Source organism: Lithobates pipiens, unplaced genomic scaffold, assembly GCF_037356315.1.
Source record: "Lithobates pipiens isolate NorthernLeopardFrog02 unplaced genomic scaffold, aLitPip1_a1.2 Scaffold_27, whole genome shotgun sequence".
Classification (NCBI taxonomy): domain Eukaryota; kingdom Metazoa; phylum Chordata; class Amphibia; order Anura; family Ranidae; genus Lithobates; species Lithobates pipiens.
The window spans coordinates 108,780,878-108,801,940 of NW_027507788.1; the positions used below are offsets into that span (position 1 = coordinate 108,780,878).

Sequence of the window (21,063 nt, forward strand, 5' to 3'; positions counted from 1 at the left end):
AAATCTGATTGATGAACTGCAGCAGTCAACTTCAGGTAACACCTGATAGCACAAACCACTTTCTAAGTGTGAAGAGCCTTGTCCCCCAGCATCTGAGGCTTAGGACACAATGGGGGTTATTTACTAAAGGAAAATCCACTTTGCACTGAAAGTGCACTTGGAAGTAAAGTCGCTGTAGATCCGAGGGGGGCATGCAAGGAAAATAAAAAAAGCACTTTAGCTTGCACATGATTGGATGATGAAATCAGCAGAGCTTCCACTCATTTCAGATCTACCCTTAGATTTAGAGTGACTGCACTTCCAAGTGCACTTGTAGTGCAAAGTGGATTTTCCTTTTCGTAAACAACCCCTAATTTCCTAGTTGAGATGAAACAAAGAAACTACCATAGGTAAAAATGACACCTGTGTCTGTAGAACCACCCTGTCATGGTAAAGCACCAGGAATGGTTCCTTACAGGTAAGAGCAGCCAATACGTAAAACTCTGTGCCCCAAACTAATGGCAACCAGAAAAATAACCTTCTGTGTCAGAAGGACTAAAAAATATCCCAGATGGGTTAAAATGGAGATTTGTGCAATACAGATAGTACCAAGTTTAAGTCCCATGGAATGAACAGAGTCCTGACAATGCACAAGATCCCTTGTACAAAGGCACGCACCAAGCGATTAGCCTCTGAAAAAGGACCCCCAAGGCCAAACCATGATAAACTTCAATTATTAGAACAGTCAGGATGCGATCCACAACATTCTTGTAAGGATGAAATCTCCTAGCCTCACACCAAGCAAAATAAGATTGCCAGGTTCTGTGGTAAACCTTCCTTGAAGTCACCTTTCAAGCCTTCAGTAGGGTAGGAATGACAGAGTCAGAGACTTCCCTGTCTTTTGAGACTCTGACTTTGACAGCTATGCTATGAAAACCAGCAACTACGAGAAGTATACAATATTGGACCTTGTGAAAGAAAGGGTCATCTGCCATCATGTTCATAATGTCAGAGTTCTCCTGGGCCAGGCTGGTGTTATCAGGGTCACCAGAATTCCTTCCACTCATAACCTGCAAAGCAGACAAGGTAGAAGCTGTAATAGCGAAAAGGCATAAATTAGGGGGATATCCACGGTATCAGAGCGTACAACGTGAACATGCAAGGATTCCTGGTCCTGGAGACAAACCCGTCCAGCACCACACTGAACATGGTTCCCCAATGTCAGAGTTCCTCGAACACCTCTGGGTGAACAGTACACTTCTCAGTAGACTGTCGCTGACTGCTGAGAAAATCCACCTGCAAATTTTTCATATCTGGAATGCGGACAACAGACAGTGTAGGGACATGGAGTTCCGCCCATGACAGGATGAAAGCCACTTCTTCCTGAGCAGCCCGAACTCTGATGCCTCCTTCATAATTTATGTATGCCAATGCTGTGGCATTGCCTGACTGGACCCTTACAGGAAGACCCTTCAGCTGCACAGGCCAATGCAGTATGGCAAGGCAAATTTCCTGCAACTCCAGAATGTTGATGGACAATCACCTTTCCTGCGGTGACCAACCTCTCTGGACAGAAAATTATCCAGCACTCCATCCCAGCCCATCGGGCTGGTGTTTTGTCGCCAGAACCTTCTGGGATAGAAGGAGAAACAACTGGACGAGGACTCATCCTCACTGTAAGGAACTGTCATGGTCAACCTCATCTAAAATTAAAGAGTAGGGGTCACCAGCCTCAGCAGGGGCGAGTCTGCGTCACAGCTCTCACCAGAGGACGGGGGCAGGGGCGCTTTTTAGCACCTTTGCGCCCACACACCGCCTCCACCTTGACAACGAACGAATTGAGGACCGTCAACAAAGTGTCCAGGGGCACTGCACATTCTGCAGGCGAACCAGGTGCAATTGCCTGGATTTTGGGCGAAGAAACCAGTTTCTGAAGCCATGCTGACCCTACCCTGTCTGCCACCTGATGGGGACTTAGGACAGTGATGGTCCTACCCTCCTAACTGCTGCTGGCTGAGGGGCTCTTTCCCACAGGACTCACCACCCTGACTGGTTCTGCGCTGTCCAGCAAGTAGTGCCTGTGTTCTCTGTCAGCTCCCAGGTGCAAAGGAAATCACACTGTGTCATCCAGACCTGAAACCGATCTACAATGTGCCCAGGCTCAAAGAAAATGGCTGCCAAGTGTCCAGTATAAGGACATAAAGCACAGAGAAAATGGCTGTCGGACTACAGGAAAGCATGTTGCTCCTAAAGACTGCTCAAAAAACTTGCTCAGGCTTCAAGAAGGACAAAACCTTTGGAAAAATGGCTGCTAATCTACAGGAAAGCATGCTGCTCCATGCCCTCAGCTAAGAAGGCCGCTGAACACTGAATACCATGAGGGACAATGACAGAAAATAGCGGTCGACAGCGCTGCAAGGATTACAGATACAGCCTCAACAGACACCCCCAGGGAGGGAAAAAAACACACAACAGGGCACAGCCAGCCAGCGTACTCCCCCCCCCCCCCCCCCGGAGAGCCCCTGCACATGACACACACACACCGCTCAGCAGCCACATGCAGTATCCCCCATAGGGAGGGGGGAGGGAAGATAGGGACAGGGAGAGAAGAGAGGGAGGTGAGGGACCCCCAAATCGACCTCCCAGGGAATGCCCAGCTGCTCAGCCCCACCGAGGCAGGGAGAGTTGTACCAGTCCTGCAGAGCTGGGAGACATTCCAAAACAGACCCACTCTCCGATCAGTACGGGGTGGCTGCTGGCCACGGCACACTGTGACGCAGACATCAGTAGCCTGGTCGTATGTGTGCCCCGGAGCATTAAAGCTCACCGACCACCTCTGTAGCTGAGGTACGTCGTGGCTAGACCAATGCGGAGCTCTGGCCTGCACACGCTTGCTGGCCAGGCTGGGGAGACTACAAGGATAAGGGTATCCAGCCTGTCACCCAGCCGGCTGTTGATAGCAGATCACAGGATCTTTCATTTGGCACAAAAGGCAAAGCTTCTGCAGAAAAAAAACCGAACCCATGGGCCCGCAGGGTTCCTAGGTCCTTCTCCTTCACTAGGCAAAATAAAACTGAGGGCTGCATGGCAGGCTGGGGGGTTGTTACCTAAGGGACCACCCCTTGGGCGGAACTAAAAGTTCTGTGCTTTTCATAACATATTATGCCTAGTCTTTTCCTAAAGGTGGCGTAACAACCCAATGGCTAAGAGAGGAGCTTTGTCAGTCGGTGAATATAAGAGAAACAATTGCATCCTCCTATTCTATACTGCTAAGACATTCACTGTAGAGGCCTGGAATGAAATTGGGCAATGTGTCGAAGGAGGCTACTATTTTTCCCAAAACCCTCATGCAAAGACTAAACGAAGGATTGGTCAAAGTCCTGAGCAAGACATTTTTCTGTAGGGAGGTTTACTCTCATCTGGACAGTATCCAGGGTCAGGACTAGATATCCCAACCGTTGGGTTGGTACTGAGGCTTACTTCATAGTAGAGCTGCACAATTCTGGATAAAATTAAAATCATAATTTTTTTTCTTAGAATAAAGATCACGATTCTCGGTGTAACATCATCTTTTACATTATACAAAAATTGGGCTAACTTTACTGTTTATTTTTATTTTTTTAATTCATTGAAGTGTTTTTTTCCAAAAAAATTCAGTTTGAAAGACTGCTGCGCAAATACTGCGTTACATAAAATATTGTAACGACCGCCATTTTATTCTATTTTATGATATAATGTTTGGGGATCCAAGTAATTTTCTAGCAAATAATACTGGTTTTAACTTGTAAGCATCAAGTATCAGTGGTTAATTGCACCTCATTTACACACAGAAGTTCATCCCTTTGATCTAAAAGAACCAAATGATACAACGTTTCTTTTTATCTCAGCGCTGAGCAATGTTATGATAAACTTTGGCTGCTTTTTTTGGACAGCTGTGAGTAGAGAGCTGCTCTGCACTTGTTACATGAATCGTGAAAATGCCGGATTAAGATTGTGAGGGGGGGTTGAATCAAGATCGCAATTTTTTAACGATTAATCGTGCAGCTCTACTTAGTAGGTGAAAGTGGCAGTATAACCTTATGATCATAGATATGAAGATAGCTTGTGTCCTTTGATGTACAATAAGGAAATATAACATAATTGCTGCAGAACGTTTTTTGTACAATAAGTCTGAAGTTTGAGCCTTGAGCAGTACAAGGAGCCAGACAGTTTATGTACTGACAAAATAAATGCTGATAAAGAAATCAGACAGAGAAATTAGCTCATTATTATGCTGTGCTTTTCGTTCATTGTCAAAGGGTAAGGCAGGTCCCAAACATTAAGCCCAGAAGTTGGTTTAATGTTGGACTGGGGATATTTAATGGCAGAAAAGTACTATAGGTGAGAGTTTTAAACTAAATATGAGTATTGCAGCAAAAGCAGCTTTTGTTTATTACTTAATGGTCTTTAAAGCGGTTCCTTTAAAGCATGATCAGTAACATAGTGCTGTTGCATTGTCATTTGTCCCTTTTTGTATTTTTTATTTAAAATACCTGCTTGATCCTGCCAGTTCCTGTGTCCTCCTCTGTGTGCTGACCACGATAACCATGGCTACTGAGCCCTGACCACCATGGTCAGGTTATGTGCCTCTGTCTCGCCACAGTGTTCTGAGTGTCTCCTCTTTTCCACTCCCTCCTTGCCTGTCAGCACCAGTCTGTGTCTGCAGAGCTGATCTCCTCCAAGTCCCTCCCCTCTCCTCCTGCCTCTATTTCAATGCATTACACAACACAATTAATTGTATCTTCTCTGTTTTAGCAAGATATTCACTGCAGTAAGGCAGTTTTTTTTTAGATGATGATCCTAAATAACTTTTTGCAAAACTCCTCTGAGTGGTCACATGATTTGCCTCTGCTGGCTGGCTGACATCACTGGGGAATTTCGGCCCCTTCCTCTGCTGTTCTTAAATCAAGGAAGCAGAGCAGAGCAGAGCAGAGGGAGATCATGTGACTGCACAGAAGGGCTGTGAAAAAAGGTATTTAGGACTATAATTTAAAAGAACACACACACACACACACACACACACACACACACACACACACACACAGCACCTTATATCTTGCAAAAATAGAGATAATACAAGTAATTGTGTTTTGTGACTTTACAACCTCTTTAAAGCGGGAGTCTGCTGTTTTTTTTTTAAAAGCCAGCAACTCGGGTACTGCCGCCGCCATCTTGGGTATGGGAATCAGGAAGTGGAGACTTGCAGCTTCATTTCCCGGTTCCCTACTGTGCATGCGTGAGTCGCGCTGCGCAATAAGGATGGTCCCCGCTGTCTCTGGGATTCCGTGTGTTTCCCTGCAGACAGCGGGGGACCTTCGGAAAGGGGCGTAGATTCTGCGGAAAGGGGCGTACCTTCTGCAGATATCTATGCCGGAAGTGGGTGCAGATACCTGTACTGTACAGGTATCTGCACCCCCCCTCCCCCCTGAAAGGTGCCAATTGTGGCGCCGGAGGGGGGGGAGGGTTCCAATGAGCGGAAGCTCCACTTTAGGGTGGACCTCCGCTTTAATTTGTATCCGTCGTTTTTGGTAGAGTTTTTTCATCCAAGCTAGAAATAAATCTCACTTCTGGAATAAAATAGCCTATAAGTATTTAGTACCGACATACACAAGACTACAACATCATTGTAGAATTGTCAGCATCTGACATAAAAAATAAATGCAACACTATCATACTTACTTTGGTAGCTCCATCAGCAGTGTGTGGACGGTTTCCCAGGAAACTTTGCAGTTATTGAGAACCAGTTTCCGAATGCCAGAAAACGATCCAGCACACTCACGTTCCAACACAGACATGTACAATGGGTTAGAACTCAAATTCAAGAACTGCAATTGAGGCACGTTAGATACAATCTTGCTGATCTGCAAGCACAAGCAAAAAAAGGCAAAGGTTTAAGTCAGGGCATGATTATGCTGCAACAAACTTGCCACAATCAAGTTTTCTGTAGTTTTCACATGCAACAGTTTACTGTAGTCTTCAATATATCATAAACTAAGATTTTAAAACAGGGGTCTCAAAGTACCATAAATGACCCACGGACTGGTTACAAATGGCCCGCAGGCAGGGCTGATCCTAGGGGGGTGGCAGCGGCTGGGAGCTCTCTCTCTCTCCGTCTCCTCTCCCATGAATGCCCAGCACACACAGGAGAGCAGAGCAGAGGGAGGATCTGCCCATCGCCTTGCCTATCTAGTTCTATCGAGAAGGCCCGCTATCAATTAGTGCCTGGGATGAACTGCGCATGCGCCTTACGTAATACCACAACAGCTGATTTTCCGATCAGCTGTTGTGTTGGTGAGACAGCGCCTGTGAACAATAGCCGACTGAAGAAATTTTTCAGTCAGATTGTACCGAGGCACGTTTATGTAGGTGAGGGCAGAATTTAAGATGAAGGAAACGGATGTTTTCATATATGGCCAGTGCTGATCTATCATGAAGGGGGCGGATGTTTTCAAGGATGGCCACTGCTGCAAAGATGGGGCGGAATTTTAAACATTTAGCTAGCAAAATAGGCCCTCCCAGAAGAATAGCAGATAAAGATTTGTTTAGCAGATTTGTTTGGGCATAGTTAAAAATTCTGCCCACATCTTTGCAGCACTGATCATAATTGAAAACATCCACGCCCTTCATGTTAAATTCCGCTCCTCACCTACTTGAACATTCCTTGTCAGCGCGAGGCACAATCTGACTGAAAAGTGTCTTCAGTCGGCTATGGTGTGCAGGCGCTGTCTCACTGACACAACAGCTGATCGTAAAATCAGCTGTTGTGCCATTACGTATGGCGCATGCCCAGTTCGTCCCAGGCACTATTCGATAGCGGGCACTTCGACAGAACACCGGCCCTGGATCCAGGGTCCTGCTGCCACCTCAGGGCAGAAGATTGTGGTGTTCTCAGGGTGCCCTGCCACAAGGCCTGTGACAAGAACCTGGCAAGAGGAAAGGACTCAGGAGGCAGAAGATCAGGCCACCAGCTGACTGCCAGGAGGAGAGGTAAGTGAGCCATCACACAGAGGCTGAGCAAAGTCCTTAGTTGCGTGACTGGGGTTGAAATTGGTGAAGGGGTATTTGTGCAGTGTAAGGGGGGGATAATTGTGAAGTGGAGTGTGTGGGGTTGTGTGAAGTGGAGGGGGGGTATTTGTGGAGTGTAGGGGGTAATGCTAAGTGTGAATAGTCTGTCCGCTGACACCAATGCTGGGGGTTAATAGTGCGTTCGCTGACACCAATGCTGGGGGTTAATAGTGCATGCGCTGACACCAATGCTGGGGGTTAATAGTGCGTCCGCTGACACCAATGCTGGGGGTTAATAGTGCGTCCGCTGACACCAATGCTGGGGGTTAATAGTGCATGCGCTGACACCAATGCTGGGGGTTAATAGTGCGTCCGCTGACACCAATGCTGGGGGTTAACAGTGTGTCCGCTGACACCAATGCTGGGGGTTAACAGTGCGTCCGCTGACACCAATGCTGGGGGTTAACAGTGCGTCCGCTGACACCAATGCTGGGGGTTAACAGTGCGTCCGCTGACACCAATGCTGGGGGTTAACAGTGCGTCCGCTGACACCAATGCTGGGGGTTAACAGTGCGTCCGCTGACACCAATGCTGGGGGTTAACAGTGCGTCCGCTGACACCAATGCTGGGGGTTAACAGTGCGTCCGCTGACACCAATGCTGGGGGTTAACAGTGCGTCCGCTGACACCAATGCTGGGGGTTAACAGTGCGTCCGCTGACACCAATGCTGGGGGTTAATAGTGCGTCCGCTGACACCAATGCTGGGGGTTAATAGTGCGTCCGCTGACACCAATGCTGGGGGTTAATAGTGCGTCCGCTGACACCAATGCTGGGGGTTAATAGTGCGTCCGCTGACACCAATGCTGGGGGTTAATAGTGCGTCCGCTGACACCAATGCTGAGGGTTAATAGTGCGTCCGCTGACACCAATGCTGGGGGTTAATAGTGCGTCCACTGACACCAATGCTGGGGCAAAGGAAAGTTTGCATGCGGCACCCATTGGATGTGAAAACTTGTCCTGTGGCCCTCAGGTAATCGGGGTTTGAGACCCCTGTTTTAATACAACATAGATCACTAAGAAGCACAGCAGGGGAAGAGGGCAATGCTCTCAAGTTTCAATTATGAAGAGTTTATAGAATTTAATGCAAACATACGCCATTCTATTAGCATTGCTCAACTCCAGCTACAGAAATGCCTTTGCATATTATCTTGTAAAAGTAGCAGCCACATCCTCTCTGTGCTGCAAATAGCCAGTACAGCGGGCAGAGCTGTGGGAGGTTAAGGTCCACCCACTACAGATTGTCTGCAGAAAACTACAGGGAAGGCCAGATTCAAGACTAGTTGCCCTTCACCTGAGAGAGATGCAGCAGTGACCGGCCTTTATTACATGACACTCATTCACAGAGACAATGTACAGAAGTTGTTTAATCCTGGATTACTGCACAGATCTGGATCTTAAAGAGATACACCAAGTCCAAGATTCAAGTAATTATACACATGCATCTTGTAATGAGAATATATTGGAAAGTAAACTTGTAGAACTTCATTTTAAATCCAATGTTTTATTACATTATGGTTCTCTTCTACCTAGTAAATGGAAGCACATGCTTTTATTAACTAGGGATGCACCGAATGGTTTTTTTGGTGCCGAAACCGATACGGAAAATTAAAAATACACTAGGCTGAAAACCGAAACAGCACCGATACCGAAAATGACCGTTTTTAAAAAATATTTTTATACAGGAGGTGGTCAGAGACTGGAGACATGGTACAGGAGGTGGTCAGAGACTGGGGACATGATACAGGAGGTGGTCAGAGACTGGGGACATGGTACAGGAGGTGGTCAGAGACTGGGGACATGGTACAGGAGGTGGTCAGAGACTGGGGACATGGTACAGGAGGTGGTCAGAGACTGGGGACATGGTACAGGAGGTGGTCAGAGACTGGGGACATGGTACAGGAGGTGGTCAGAGACTGGGGACATGGTACAGGAGGTGGTCAGAGACTGGGGACATGGTACAGGAGGTGGTCAGAGACTGGGGACATGGTACAGAAGATGGTCAGAGACTGGGGACACGGTACAGGAGGCGGTCAGAGACTGGGGACACGGTACAGGAGGCGGTCAGAGACTGGGGACACGGTACAGGAGGTGGTCAGAGACTGGGGACACGGTACAGGAGGTGGTCAGAGACTGGGGACACGGTACAGGAGATGGTCAGAGACTGGGGACACGGTACAGAAGATGGTCAGAGACTGGGGACACGGTACAGGAGGTGGTCAGAGACTGGGGACACGGTACAGGAGATGGTCAGAGACTGGGGACACGGTACAGGAGATGGTCAGAGACTGGGGACACGGTACAGGAGATGGTCAGAGACTGGGGACATGGTACAGGAGGCATCCCCCATTGCAGGCCAGTGTCCCCCATTGCAGGCCAGTGTGTCCCCTTGTGTCCCCTTTTGCATCCAGTGTGTCCCCTTGTGTCCCCTTTTGCATCCAGTGTGTCCCCTTGTGTCCCCTTTTGCATCCAGTGTGTCCCCTTGTGTCCAGTGTGTCCCCTTTTGCATCCAGTGTGTCCCCTTGTGTCCAGTGTGTCCCCCTTTGCAGCCAGTGTGTCCCCCTTTGCAGCCAGTGTGTCCCCCTTTGCAGCCAGTGTGTCCCCCTTTGCAGCCAGTGTGTCCCCCTTTGCAGCCAGTGTGTCCCCCTTTGCAGCCAGTGTGTGTCCCCCTTTGCAGCCAGTGTGTGTCCCCCTTTGCAGCCTGTGTGTGTCCCCCTTTGCAGCCTGTGTGTGTCCCCCTTTGCAGCCTGTGTGTGTCCCCCTTTGCAGCCTGTGTGTGTCCCCCTTTGCAGCCTGTGTGTGTCCCCCTTTGCAGCCTGTGTGTCCCCTTTTGTTGCAGCCTGTGTGTCCCCTTTTGTTGCAGCCTGTGTAGGGAAGAGAGCTGTCTCCGCCGCCTGTTTGATCACAGCGCCGGGAACAAAGCTTTCATTTCAATAGCTGTGTGTTCCCGGCCGCGTGCCGTCACACGCAGCCCCTCCCCCTTGTCCGGGCACTTTGATAGACAGATCATCCGTCCAATCCTGCGGATGATCTGTCTATCTAAGTGCCCGGACAAGGGGGAGGGGCTGCGTGTGACGGCGCGTGGTCGGGAACACACAGCTATTGAAATGAAAGCTGTGATGTTCCCGGCGCTGTGATCAAACAAGCGGCGGAGGCGGCTCTCCTGCGCTATACACCCCCCATGATGGGCGTCACCAGGGCGGGGGGCGCCATTATCGGCAGTTTTTCTCTTTCGGCAAATTGCAGAAAAGGGCATTTTCGGCCGATATGTTTCGGCGGCCGAAATTTCGGTGCATCACTAGTATTAACACTTAACTTCTTTGGAATGGCAACATGAAAGAGGCCTTTTTAAAATGTTTCTAATACCTTTGTAGAATTTGTATGCACATATTATATCACTTCCTACACGCTAGGTGCCAGCATTTTTTTGTGTGGATTACACATGCATAGATGACCTGTCTCATTACCTGACATCCAGATGTTACAAAATGGCGATGCGGTTTACCCACATTTATCTGTTCAATTTGATTCTCTGGTAAATAAAGGTTTGAATAAGAACAACATTCTATTCATGCCGTGGACAGTTTGATGTTTTCTCTTACCTCTTGCCAGCTGTCAAGATGATTACCAGATAGGTCTAATTCTGACACATGTGAACAAAAGGCAGCAATCTCATTCTCTTCTCCAGCATGGCTAATGCCACAACTGTTCAATACCAAGATACTGGGGAGGTTCAAGCGATCTAAAACAGAATTAATGAGCTCTAGTTATTATGCATTTATTTAAATTCAACTAATGCGAGTACATGAATTTAACTTGATATTAGCCTGCTGAAATCCCCTATACGGCAGTACTAAAACTGAAAAAAAAGGGAGGGGCTAGAGCAGGGTGAACAGAGGAATGATCTTATTAAAGGCTCGGTTCACAGTGGAACCGGCTGCGGATCGCACAGCAGGGCTGTGTGTCCCTGTTACTCATTTCAGCACTCACAACGGAGATATGTGAACCGGCTCCATAGGAAGCCAGTCACATTCTCCTGCTATGTGAATTGGATGCGGATTTCACCGCATCCAATTCGCCTAGGTGTGAACCCGGCCTAAGGCAGAACTAAAGTTCAACTTTCAAAAACTGAAAGCAGGGAGGCTTTTTAGAGCAGAATAGACTTATTCTTTTCTCCAACATGGCTAATGCCACAACGGCTCAATACTAAAAAACTGGGGAGGTTTAAGGGTAAGTTCACCTTTGTACAGTTTTATTTTTGTGGTTTCTAAATTCCAGCTCCCCTATGCACTAATATAGCATTCATGTACTTTTTTTTTTTTTGCAAAAATATCAAAGCTTTCCATTAAATCTACAGTCGCTTACTTTTCTTGTCCTAATCCACATTTCCATTACAGACTAGAGGTCATGACACAGGAAGGAGTTGAGCAACTGACCTCATTAGCACACACCCTGCATCATCCACCCTCCCATTCCCAGGTGCACAATTTTTTTTAATGAAATGCAATCAGTGATCATCCTTCTCACTAAATACACAATCAGGTTGCATAGTGCATGCCCATCTTTATACAAGTACATAGAAGGTGTACAGAAGCACTCAGCTGTCAAGCCCCGTTCACATCTCTGCATAGCGGGAACTCGGATTCCCACATGCGTTTTTCTTTTTAGCAAGGGGGAGAGGTGTTTTGGAGCATTTTCACTCATCACATATAGGGCAGCCTATCCACCTGATTGAGCTGGCCTACACACACAATCTCCCCAAAGAAGCTTCAGACCTTTTTTGAGAGTGGAGCTTGGTGCGTTTTTAACTGCAAATATTGGTGCAGCGCATTTCTCAAATGCAACGAAACGCACTGATGTGAATGGAGCCTCAATATTTTTGTGTTACTGCACCAATTTCACTTTCAGGCCCCATTCACATCTAGCATAGTGGGAGCGCACGTTTTGTGGCTCATTTTTCCTGTGACATGCATAGGGCAGCCTGTTGATTTCAATTGGCTGCATTACATGTGGTAATGAGACATTTTGTCGTTTTGTGGGTTGCGTGTTTTTTACTGTGAATTTTTCAGCATTTTCCCCTCGTTTTTTCACATGGCAAAATGTGCGTTTGCTTCTGTGTTTGGTGTCCCGTTAACAATTAACGGCACTGAAAGCACAACTATTCATTTTTGGTGTATAAACATGGCCATACACTATACAATCTGATTGTATATTGTGTATTTAGTGAGACAGGTGATCACTGATTGAGTTTCATTTAAAAAAAAAGTACACCTGGGAATGGGTGGGTGGATTATGCAGGGTGTGTGCTGAGGTCAGCTGGTCAACTCTTTCCTGTGTCAGGCCTACAGTCTGTAAGGAAGAAAGACATTACTAATGGAAACGTCTGAAAACGTGTATAAGGACAAGGAAAAGTAATTAACTGTAGATTTTATGGAAAGCTTTGATATTGTTGCAAAAAAAAATACATGAATGCTATATTAGTGGAGCTGGAATTTAGAAGAAAAAAGTTACCCTTTAAGCCATCTAAAACAGTGGGAAAGATTTACTAAAGCTGGTGCACACAGAATCTGGTGCAGCTATGCATGTGCATAGTAACCCATCAGTTTCTAGGTTTCATTGTCAAAACTCAATAAAACAAACTGAACTTAGAAGCTATATATAATTAGGAGGACTACAGATTCTCAAGAGAATCATCAAAGAAGAATAATGTGGGGTATAAAAAAAATAGAAAATACTTTATTGAAAAATAAACACTAAGACCCCTTTCACACCAGGGCGTTTTGCAGGTGCTATAGCGTTAGAAATTGCGCCTGCAATCCGCCCTAAAAAAGCTGCACCATTGTCTGTAGTGTGAAAGCCTGAGGGCTTTTACACTACAGCGGTGCGCTGGCAGGACGTCAGGGAAAAGTCCTACCAGCAGATTCTTTGGAGCGGTGAAGGAGCAGTGTGTTTACCGCTCCTCCACCGCTACTCCCCATTGAAATCAATGGGGCAGCGTTGTAATACCGCCGGCAAAACGGCGCTATTGCGGCGTATTGCTGGCGGTTTTAACCCTAAAATCGCCACGCTAGCGGCCGAGATGCGCCGCAAATCCGGCGGTAAAACGCCGCTAAAAATAACAGCGTTTTACCGCCGATGCTATGGGCGGTGTGGTGTGAAAGGGGTGTAATATAAAAACAAACACCTTCACCATTGCAATAGTTAAAATATGACAACGTTGTCAGCACAGACAGGCAGCTGCAACAAACATGCCTCCATCCCCATACATACACCCAAGTCTAAGTACCCAATATGGGAAATAAAGCTCATCTGTGAAGGAATGGCAGGCAGCCCCCGGTCCATAATAGCAGTAATGCTAGGAATGTCAGTCTGAAAAACAAGAACTTGGAGACTGGAGGAGCCAAACACAGACACTGCTGGATAGGGTATATGATGTGAAAAGGATCCTGCTCCCATCTCAAACTTATGTATTATGCTGGGTTAGACCCCCGGCCCGGTGTCTGCTCTGGGCTCGGTATGCAGCAGTCTGAATGGGACAGAGCAGAGCCGACAGGAGGTGGACTCCAGCAGGTTCAGACAGTGTACAGTAAGGAGGTCAGAAGTGCTGGATGGAGGTAGGTGCAAGTGAAATCCTGGATTGTCCAGATTCTGCACTAAAAGATCCACCGGTCTGTTCTGGGATCAGCCTCCAAGGAACCTTGATCACTGTGTCCACACTCCTCATATCTCTGCTTGATTCCTGGCCTAATTCCTGGGGCGGTAAGGCAGGTTCCTGTCTGTGTCAAAGCATCACAGTCGTGATGACGTCACGCTGATGCATTTCACTCATCAGGTGAGTTTCTTCGAAGACAACTGAACTTAGAAGCAGATTGATTACTATGCAACTGCTTCTGATTCTGTGTACACCAGCTTTAGTAAATCTCTCCCACTGTTTTAATTAATTGTGTAATTAGCACTAGTTCATTATATGATTTAGGGTGCTTTCACATTTTCGGCTGTACACACCGCTCCTACAGAACTGCAAAGATGCTGCTTTCAGGATTTTTTCTTTACTCTCCTGCAAGCACACCGTTCAAGTTCACATTATAGGTATTTTATTAAAAATAATAAAAAAAAAACATAATGATATGCATCAACTTTATGTAATTAAATTATTTTATTCATCCTGTCACCACCAGAAAATGTAGTCATAAAGAAGAAGCAAAAGAAATCCACAGCCATTAGACACTTAAAGACCAGAGTCCTGTTCAAAATATTTGTGATCAATAACAAAGGGCCTGTTAAAAAGTATATACAAACACAATTTATATATATTGTAAAAAACAAATACTTACCTATACTTATATGTGTACTTCCCTGCTCTGTGCAATGGAATTACACAAAACGGCCCCAAACGTCTTTTTCTCAGGTCCCCCGCCTTTACTCCTGCTATCTGTCCAGTGCCCCCACAAGAAGCTGCTTCCCATGGAGGTACTTTGTGCATGCTCGCTCTTGAACCCCTCTGCTGCATCCATCAACACAGACAGCGGGACTCGGCCCCGCTTTCGTTACTGGAGTTGACTGACAGGAGCGGGAATCAATGGCTCCTGCTGCCATCAATCTGCCCAATGAGAAGGGAGACAGTGGTGAGAGACGCTGCTCTTGTGCATGTTGCTGGATCGGATCGGGCTCAGGTAAGAATAACAGGAGGCTGGGGGATCCTGGAGGTTTTTTTTTACCTTAATGAATAGTATTAAGCATATGCATTATGGTAAAAAACATTGAGGCTTTAGAACCACATTTGCTACACTAATATCACGCTACTGTTAGATGTAACCTAATTTTAGGAACCATAAAGGAAAAAAACAAAAAGACAGGGTCCTATGTAATCAACATATTTAGGAGTAAAAACAATTATTATTAAAAGAAGATAAGGCATTGCTAAATCCAAACTTCTTTGCTAAACCAGTTGTGGATAAACATGTAAGAATCTCCTTGCAGCATTGGATATTTTGGTCTCCATAGCTCATGTCCATGCTCAATCCTCCTGGAACTTGTGAAACACTGACATCTGCTGGCTATTTCCATACATGGCTTATCTAGATGGAAGAGAACACTTTCTCTAAAGGCACTTTCACACTGAGGCCATGTGTCTGTGTTGTTTATTTTTAGTGGAGCTTTACCGTTGTTTTATCTGTGCTTTTTGGCTGCTAGCGGGACAGTTTTAACCCCCCACTAGCGGCCAAAAAAGGGGTTAAAAGCGGTGCTTTGCCGGCGCTGCCCATTGATTTCAATGGGCAGGGACGCTTTAGGAGTGGTGTATACACAACTTCTAAAGTGCTTCAAAGATGCTGCTTGCAGGACTTTAAGATTCCTTCCAGCGCAGCGATCTAGTGTGAAAGAGGCATTTTACAGGCACTCAAAAATAGAAAAAAATCTGCACTTAGTAGGCCTATAGTTTTTTAACCTAAAAAAATAACCTGAAATATCATCCCTGGGGTCAACATTACCATCGAATACTCCCACTCCTCATATTTTATCTGCTGCTGGAACATCTATCATGGATGTTTTAGAATATTGATCCCAGGTGGTCACTGATACTTTGAGAGTATTCGATGGTAATGATGACCCCAGGGATGATATTTCAGGTTATTTTTTGAGGTTAAAAAAAAAACGTAACCGTAGCCGAGGTACATACCAGGTGGGCTATAGCTTACCTTGAGGAATACGTAAGGGAAAATATGGTCCCCAGGAGTCTTAGGTGGAGGTGAACCCACAAAAAGATGATAATGAGATTGAATAATTTGAGTACTTTAATGAGGCCGGGGTTCAGTTTCTAACGTTTCTTATTGCTAAAAAGTCAAGGAAACTAGCCTCATTAGATTTTAAGTTGTACCTATTACTAACCCCGATTTACCGTCTGTTGGGAGGGATTTAAGTTTACCACCCCGTTATCCATAATGGAAATGTAGGAAATGGCAATAGATCTATCCCTCAACATCTACAGAGATTTCCACACCATGTTTCCCTAACACAAACTGGGCGTTGGAATGATTCACAATCGCACCCTAATTCTAACAAGGGCCAAGGGGGAGGGGTAATCACAATCAACACTCACCGTTTAGAGGCCCTCCCCCACCTTGGATATATAATGGGGCAAACCATGTTATAACAATAGCGGTAGTAATGGCATGAGACGCTCTCAAGATGTGAGAGACTTAGGTAATTACTATAGAATTAACACTTTCTAATAGATATGCTCCTTTTGCCAATGATATGGGGGGGGGGGGGGGCATTCTAACTCCACCAGTAAACACCTGGCTGTCCAACCTCCGTACAATCAACCCATAACCAGAAACCATTACCAACAGGGTTTTCAGGAGGGGACACGAGGGGGGTACAAAAGAAATGGGGACACAAGAGAGGGTGTAGAGGGGGAGGCGTCTTCACCCCAAAAAGGAGAAGGATGTAGACAGTAGCTGTATTATTAATCTCAGTACCAAAGAGTTATCTAAGGAGGAGTTGGTAACGCTTAGCAAGGGCCTGAAATTTGCACCTCCACGCAATCTTAATAGGTTTCAGACCTTTGACATCAAACTATATACACGTAAATTGAATATCAAAAGATACATAATGAGCAATCCCATGAGGCAGCCCAATAGGGAATCAACCACAATTGTCCATTCAGGCTTGTCGAACGCCTCATTGTTTAATCCTCCTAATAACATGGCAAGTAACATTAATGTTTTTCGTGACTTGGTGATTAAAGATCTTAATGATCGGAAATTAAAACCAGCCCTACCCCCACAGGATTTCAAGATAGGACTGGATTTGTTATGTGAGAGAAGGGATATAGTGGTCGGTCCGGCGGACAAAGGGAGGGCCATTGTAATTTTAGACAAAGAAATGTACGCAAGTGAGATGGTCAGGATCCTATCTGATCCTGACACCTATTCCCAACTCCCAACCACAAGATTCAAAACAGGAATTAAAAGAACTCCTTGACAAAGGCTTTAACATGGGCATTTTGAATAGGAAGACGAAAGTGTTTCTGGTTCCGCTGGCGCCTCGGTTGCCAGTTATTTACTCGCTGTCGAAAATTCATAAGTCCATGACCAACCCCTCGGGTCGGCCCATCATCAGTGGTATAGACTCCGTAACATCTCTTATAGGTAAATATATAGATAGTTACTTACAACCACTGGTAATGGGCACCCCTTCCTTTTTAAAAGACACTAAGCATGCCATTAATGTTTTACAGTCTTTGGGAGTGGAAATCCACTTACTTCTTGGTAATGGCAGACGTTGCCTCTTTATATACAGCCATATCCCACCAATTGGGTTATGAGGCGGTTCAATATTTTTTGTCTCAGGATAATAACATCTCAATTACTCAACGTAATTTCATTTTTAGAATTACTTGATTTTTCAATGACGCATAATCACTTCTGGCATGAGGGAGCCCATTTTTTTGCAGATAAAGGGGGTGGCCATGAGGGCTAAATTTGCTCCCCAGTATGGCCAATCTCTTTATGGCAAAATGGGAAGAGGATATCGTTTTGGGAAATATGCCACCAGAGCTGAAAGCCTGGAAAAGGTTTATTGACGATCTTCTGTTCATATGGGATGGTGACATTCCATCTGTACAACTTTTCCTATCCCATCTGAACAGTAATGATCGTGGCATGGCCCTCAGCCATGAATTGAGTTCCACTGACATCCATTTTTTGGATTTGAGGATTTCTAGAGAATAAAATAGTCACAGTTTTTTTTAAAAACAGATCGAAATGGGTACATCCCTTTGGACTCCTGCCATCATAGTTCTTGGCTGGAGGCCGTACCTAAAGGTCAGTTTTAGTGATTAAAACGCAATTGTACCATTCCAGAAGATTTTCATAAAGAGGCATTGATTCTAAAAAATGGATTTTTGGCTAAGGGATATGATGGGAGTACCCTTGATTCCGTTACAACTGAAGTTAGTAACAAGGATTGCCAGGTGTTACTGGCTGACAAGCCCCCCAAAGTTCAAAACACTGACAATTAAGGTCTAGCTTTTATTACAACTTTCTCTAGCCAGCATTGGGCCATTAAGAGAATCCTAAAAAAAACATTGGCCAGTAATAAGGAACGATCGGGTTTTGGGCCCTCTTTTGTCAGAGAAACCTAACATTATTTTCAGAGGAGCCACGAATCTGAGGAATATGATTGTTCCGAATGTTCCTGATCCCCCAAAGAAGCCAGCGTTTTTTGGCAACTTAAAAGGTTTCTACCCTTGTGGTAAACGTAGAGCCTGCAAGTTGAATTTACAATGGGAGAGGAGATTTACTGAGTTGACTTCAAGTAGTACTGGGCTTACTTATCCTATTCGATCATTTATTACATGTTCAACTAAGTGCGTTGTATATCTCCTCAGGTGCCCTTGTGGCCTGGAATTTGTGGGGCGTACGGTCCGCAAGCTGCATATACGCTTAGGTGAACACATAACTAAGATTTGTAAGGGCTTTCATAAGCACAATGTTAGTAAACATTATGACCTCAAACATAAACGTGATCCTAGAGGTACCACCTTCTTGGCCATTGAGAGGCATGTTCCGCATTGGCGGGGTAGTAATGGGAAATGCACCATTTCACGAGCTGAGACTAATTGGATATTCAAATTAGGCTTGCATGTTTTGGGGGGGGGGCCTATACGTGGAGTGGGACATCAACTGTTTTATTGATAATAGTTGATGTCCCCCTTCCTGTCCAATTGGTGATTATTTGATCTATAAGTGTTGTAGGCAGGTTCTGTGTATGATGTGTATAATATAACATAATAGAACAGTGATTATTTCCAACACGCATCTTTTCATGATGAGGATAATTTAATTGAAGGAAAGTTTTTTATTTTATTATACTTTTTCATATTTTTATATTTTATTTTTTTCATTCTTGGTTTGCTACTGAGAAAATGTGTTTCCCCTCTATGTCAATGCTGTGCAATGGTACAGTAAGGGTATTCTATTGGCAATGATGGGTAGCAAGCACACATATAACAATTTAGATGTTAAGGAATTCATTTTCAAAAATATATAAAATGTTTGAATATTTTAGATAATGGTAACATTTAAACTGTAGTTCTGATTTGTAACCATTAGATGGAGACATTTTCCATCAGGATTTGTTTTGCCATCCTTTCCCCCTTTTTCTAATAATTATTAATTATTTACAACCACTAGATGGCGGAATATGTGTAAACATCTATTGTGCTCAGCCAATATTGATATATGGCCGTTTTTTATTTTTAGCAATCTGACCTTTTGTTTGAGCACGTGAGCTCTTCCGGGTCACTGGCTCTTAGTCCGTAAGGGCACTCTTTTAGCCTATGGCAGGCTCCTTTCCTTGCCAAGAGACTATATAACTACTCGGCACAAGGATGTGGGCGTATCCCGGATGACGTCAGACCTTTGATGAAACGATTGTCGGGTAGCCACGCCCACATCTCTTGCGCATGTGCAATCGCATTTTAAACTCTCGCTGAGTTTATTTCTCTGCTAGCAGTCTGCTGTTTTTAAATATGTTCACCTGTTGTTCATCTGACTCGGTGGAGTCTTTTTTAACCGCTTGAGCATTAAGCTTTGATAAATCCTCTGTTGAAACTGTATCACATGATTTGGAGCATTTTTGTTTTTTTGGTGACATGCTTTGGGGATCTATCTTAAAGCGGAGGTCCACCCTAAAATGGACCTCCGCTCATCGGAATCCCCCCCCCCCTCCGGCGCCACAACCGGCACCTTTCAGGGGGGAGGGGGGTGCAGTTACCTGGATAATCCAGGTAACTGCACCCACTTCCGGGCTAGCTCTCTGCGGAAAGGGGCGTACGTTACGCCCCTTTCCGCAAGCGCCCGCCCCCTTCAGCAAGTGCCCCGCTGCCTGCTGAGAAACACACAGCTCCCAGAGGCAGCGGGGACCGTCCGGATTGCGCCGCGCGGCTCGCGCATGCGCAGTAGGGAACCGGGAAATGAAGCCGAAAGGCTCCATTTCCTGATTCCCATACCCAAGATGGCGGCGGCACGAGCGAGCGATCGGCTTCGGGTGCCGACATCGCGGGCGCGCTGGACAGGTAAGTGTCACTATTTAAAAGTCAGCAGCTGCAGTATTTGTAGCTGCTGGCTTTTAAAAAAAAAAAAAAACGCGGAGTCCCGGTGGACTCCCGCTTTAAGTGACCATCCAAGTCCAAGGAGTAAGAGACACACCTGTGATATTTGGATAACCTCTGGCACCTGGACATCCTTAGTGGGATCTGTGATCCGATTCGCTTTTTCTGACCTCCCCAAGCAACAAGGGGGTCACTTGGGATCTGGTAAGCCTCCATCTTATAATTGGTGACTAGAGGCGACGGGTTCTACGTGGTCAAATTGAATGAGTTAAACTATCATGTCACATTAATTGTTTATACACAGGTTTTTGTTGATCGATTTATTTTTTTCATCTACAGATGAAAAAAATCTACGTAAATAAAGTTCATCAATTTTTTTCACTGTATATTTTCACAGATTTTGCGGTGTATATATTTGTTATTGTATTTTATATATTTAATTGATATTTCACTTTTGTTGCACATTTGCACTTTAAATTTGAGTGGTCACTCTAACATTTATTTATAGTATAAGCGCTGCACTTTTTTTTCTTGTTTTACAGGCACTATTTTTAGCGCTATAGCGCCTGTAAAGTGCCTCAACGTGAAAGTAGCCCAAAGCAGATATAGGAAACCTTCAGCATGCCAGCTACTGTAGAACTAGAAGTCCCATGAGTCGTTGGAAGACTGACAGCCACAGTCATGACTTCCACAGGCAGAGGCATGATGGGATTTTTAGATTCACCGCAGTGACTCCCTGCTACTACAACATACTCTGACCAATTACCAAAGGCTGTCTAAAGCTGGCTACTCACATTACCGTTTCATTTTTCCTGTTTTTCCCAGCGAGGTACACCCTCACAGTTCTTGGTAAAATTAGGTAAAGG

General features: G+C 45.4%; 1 protein-coding gene across 5 annotated transcripts in view; it reads right to left on the minus strand.

The window, feature by feature from the left end:
• The window catches only part of TBCEL (tubulin folding cofactor E like), a 112,511-nt gene that overhangs the window by 25,328 nt on the left and 66,120 nt on the right, over nt 1–21,063 (minus strand). For all 5 annotated transcript variants that reach the window (XM_077457362.1, XM_077457364.1, XM_077457365.1 and 2 more), the window contains 2 exons: nt 10,683–10,822; nt 5,698–5,879 (listed from right to left, as the gene is read on the minus strand). In XM_077457362.1, the coding sequence (XP_077313488.1) occupies nt 5,698–5,879; nt 10,683–10,822 (322 nt within the window). The remainder of the gene's footprint in view (nt 1–5,697; nt 5,880–10,682; nt 10,823–21,063) is intronic.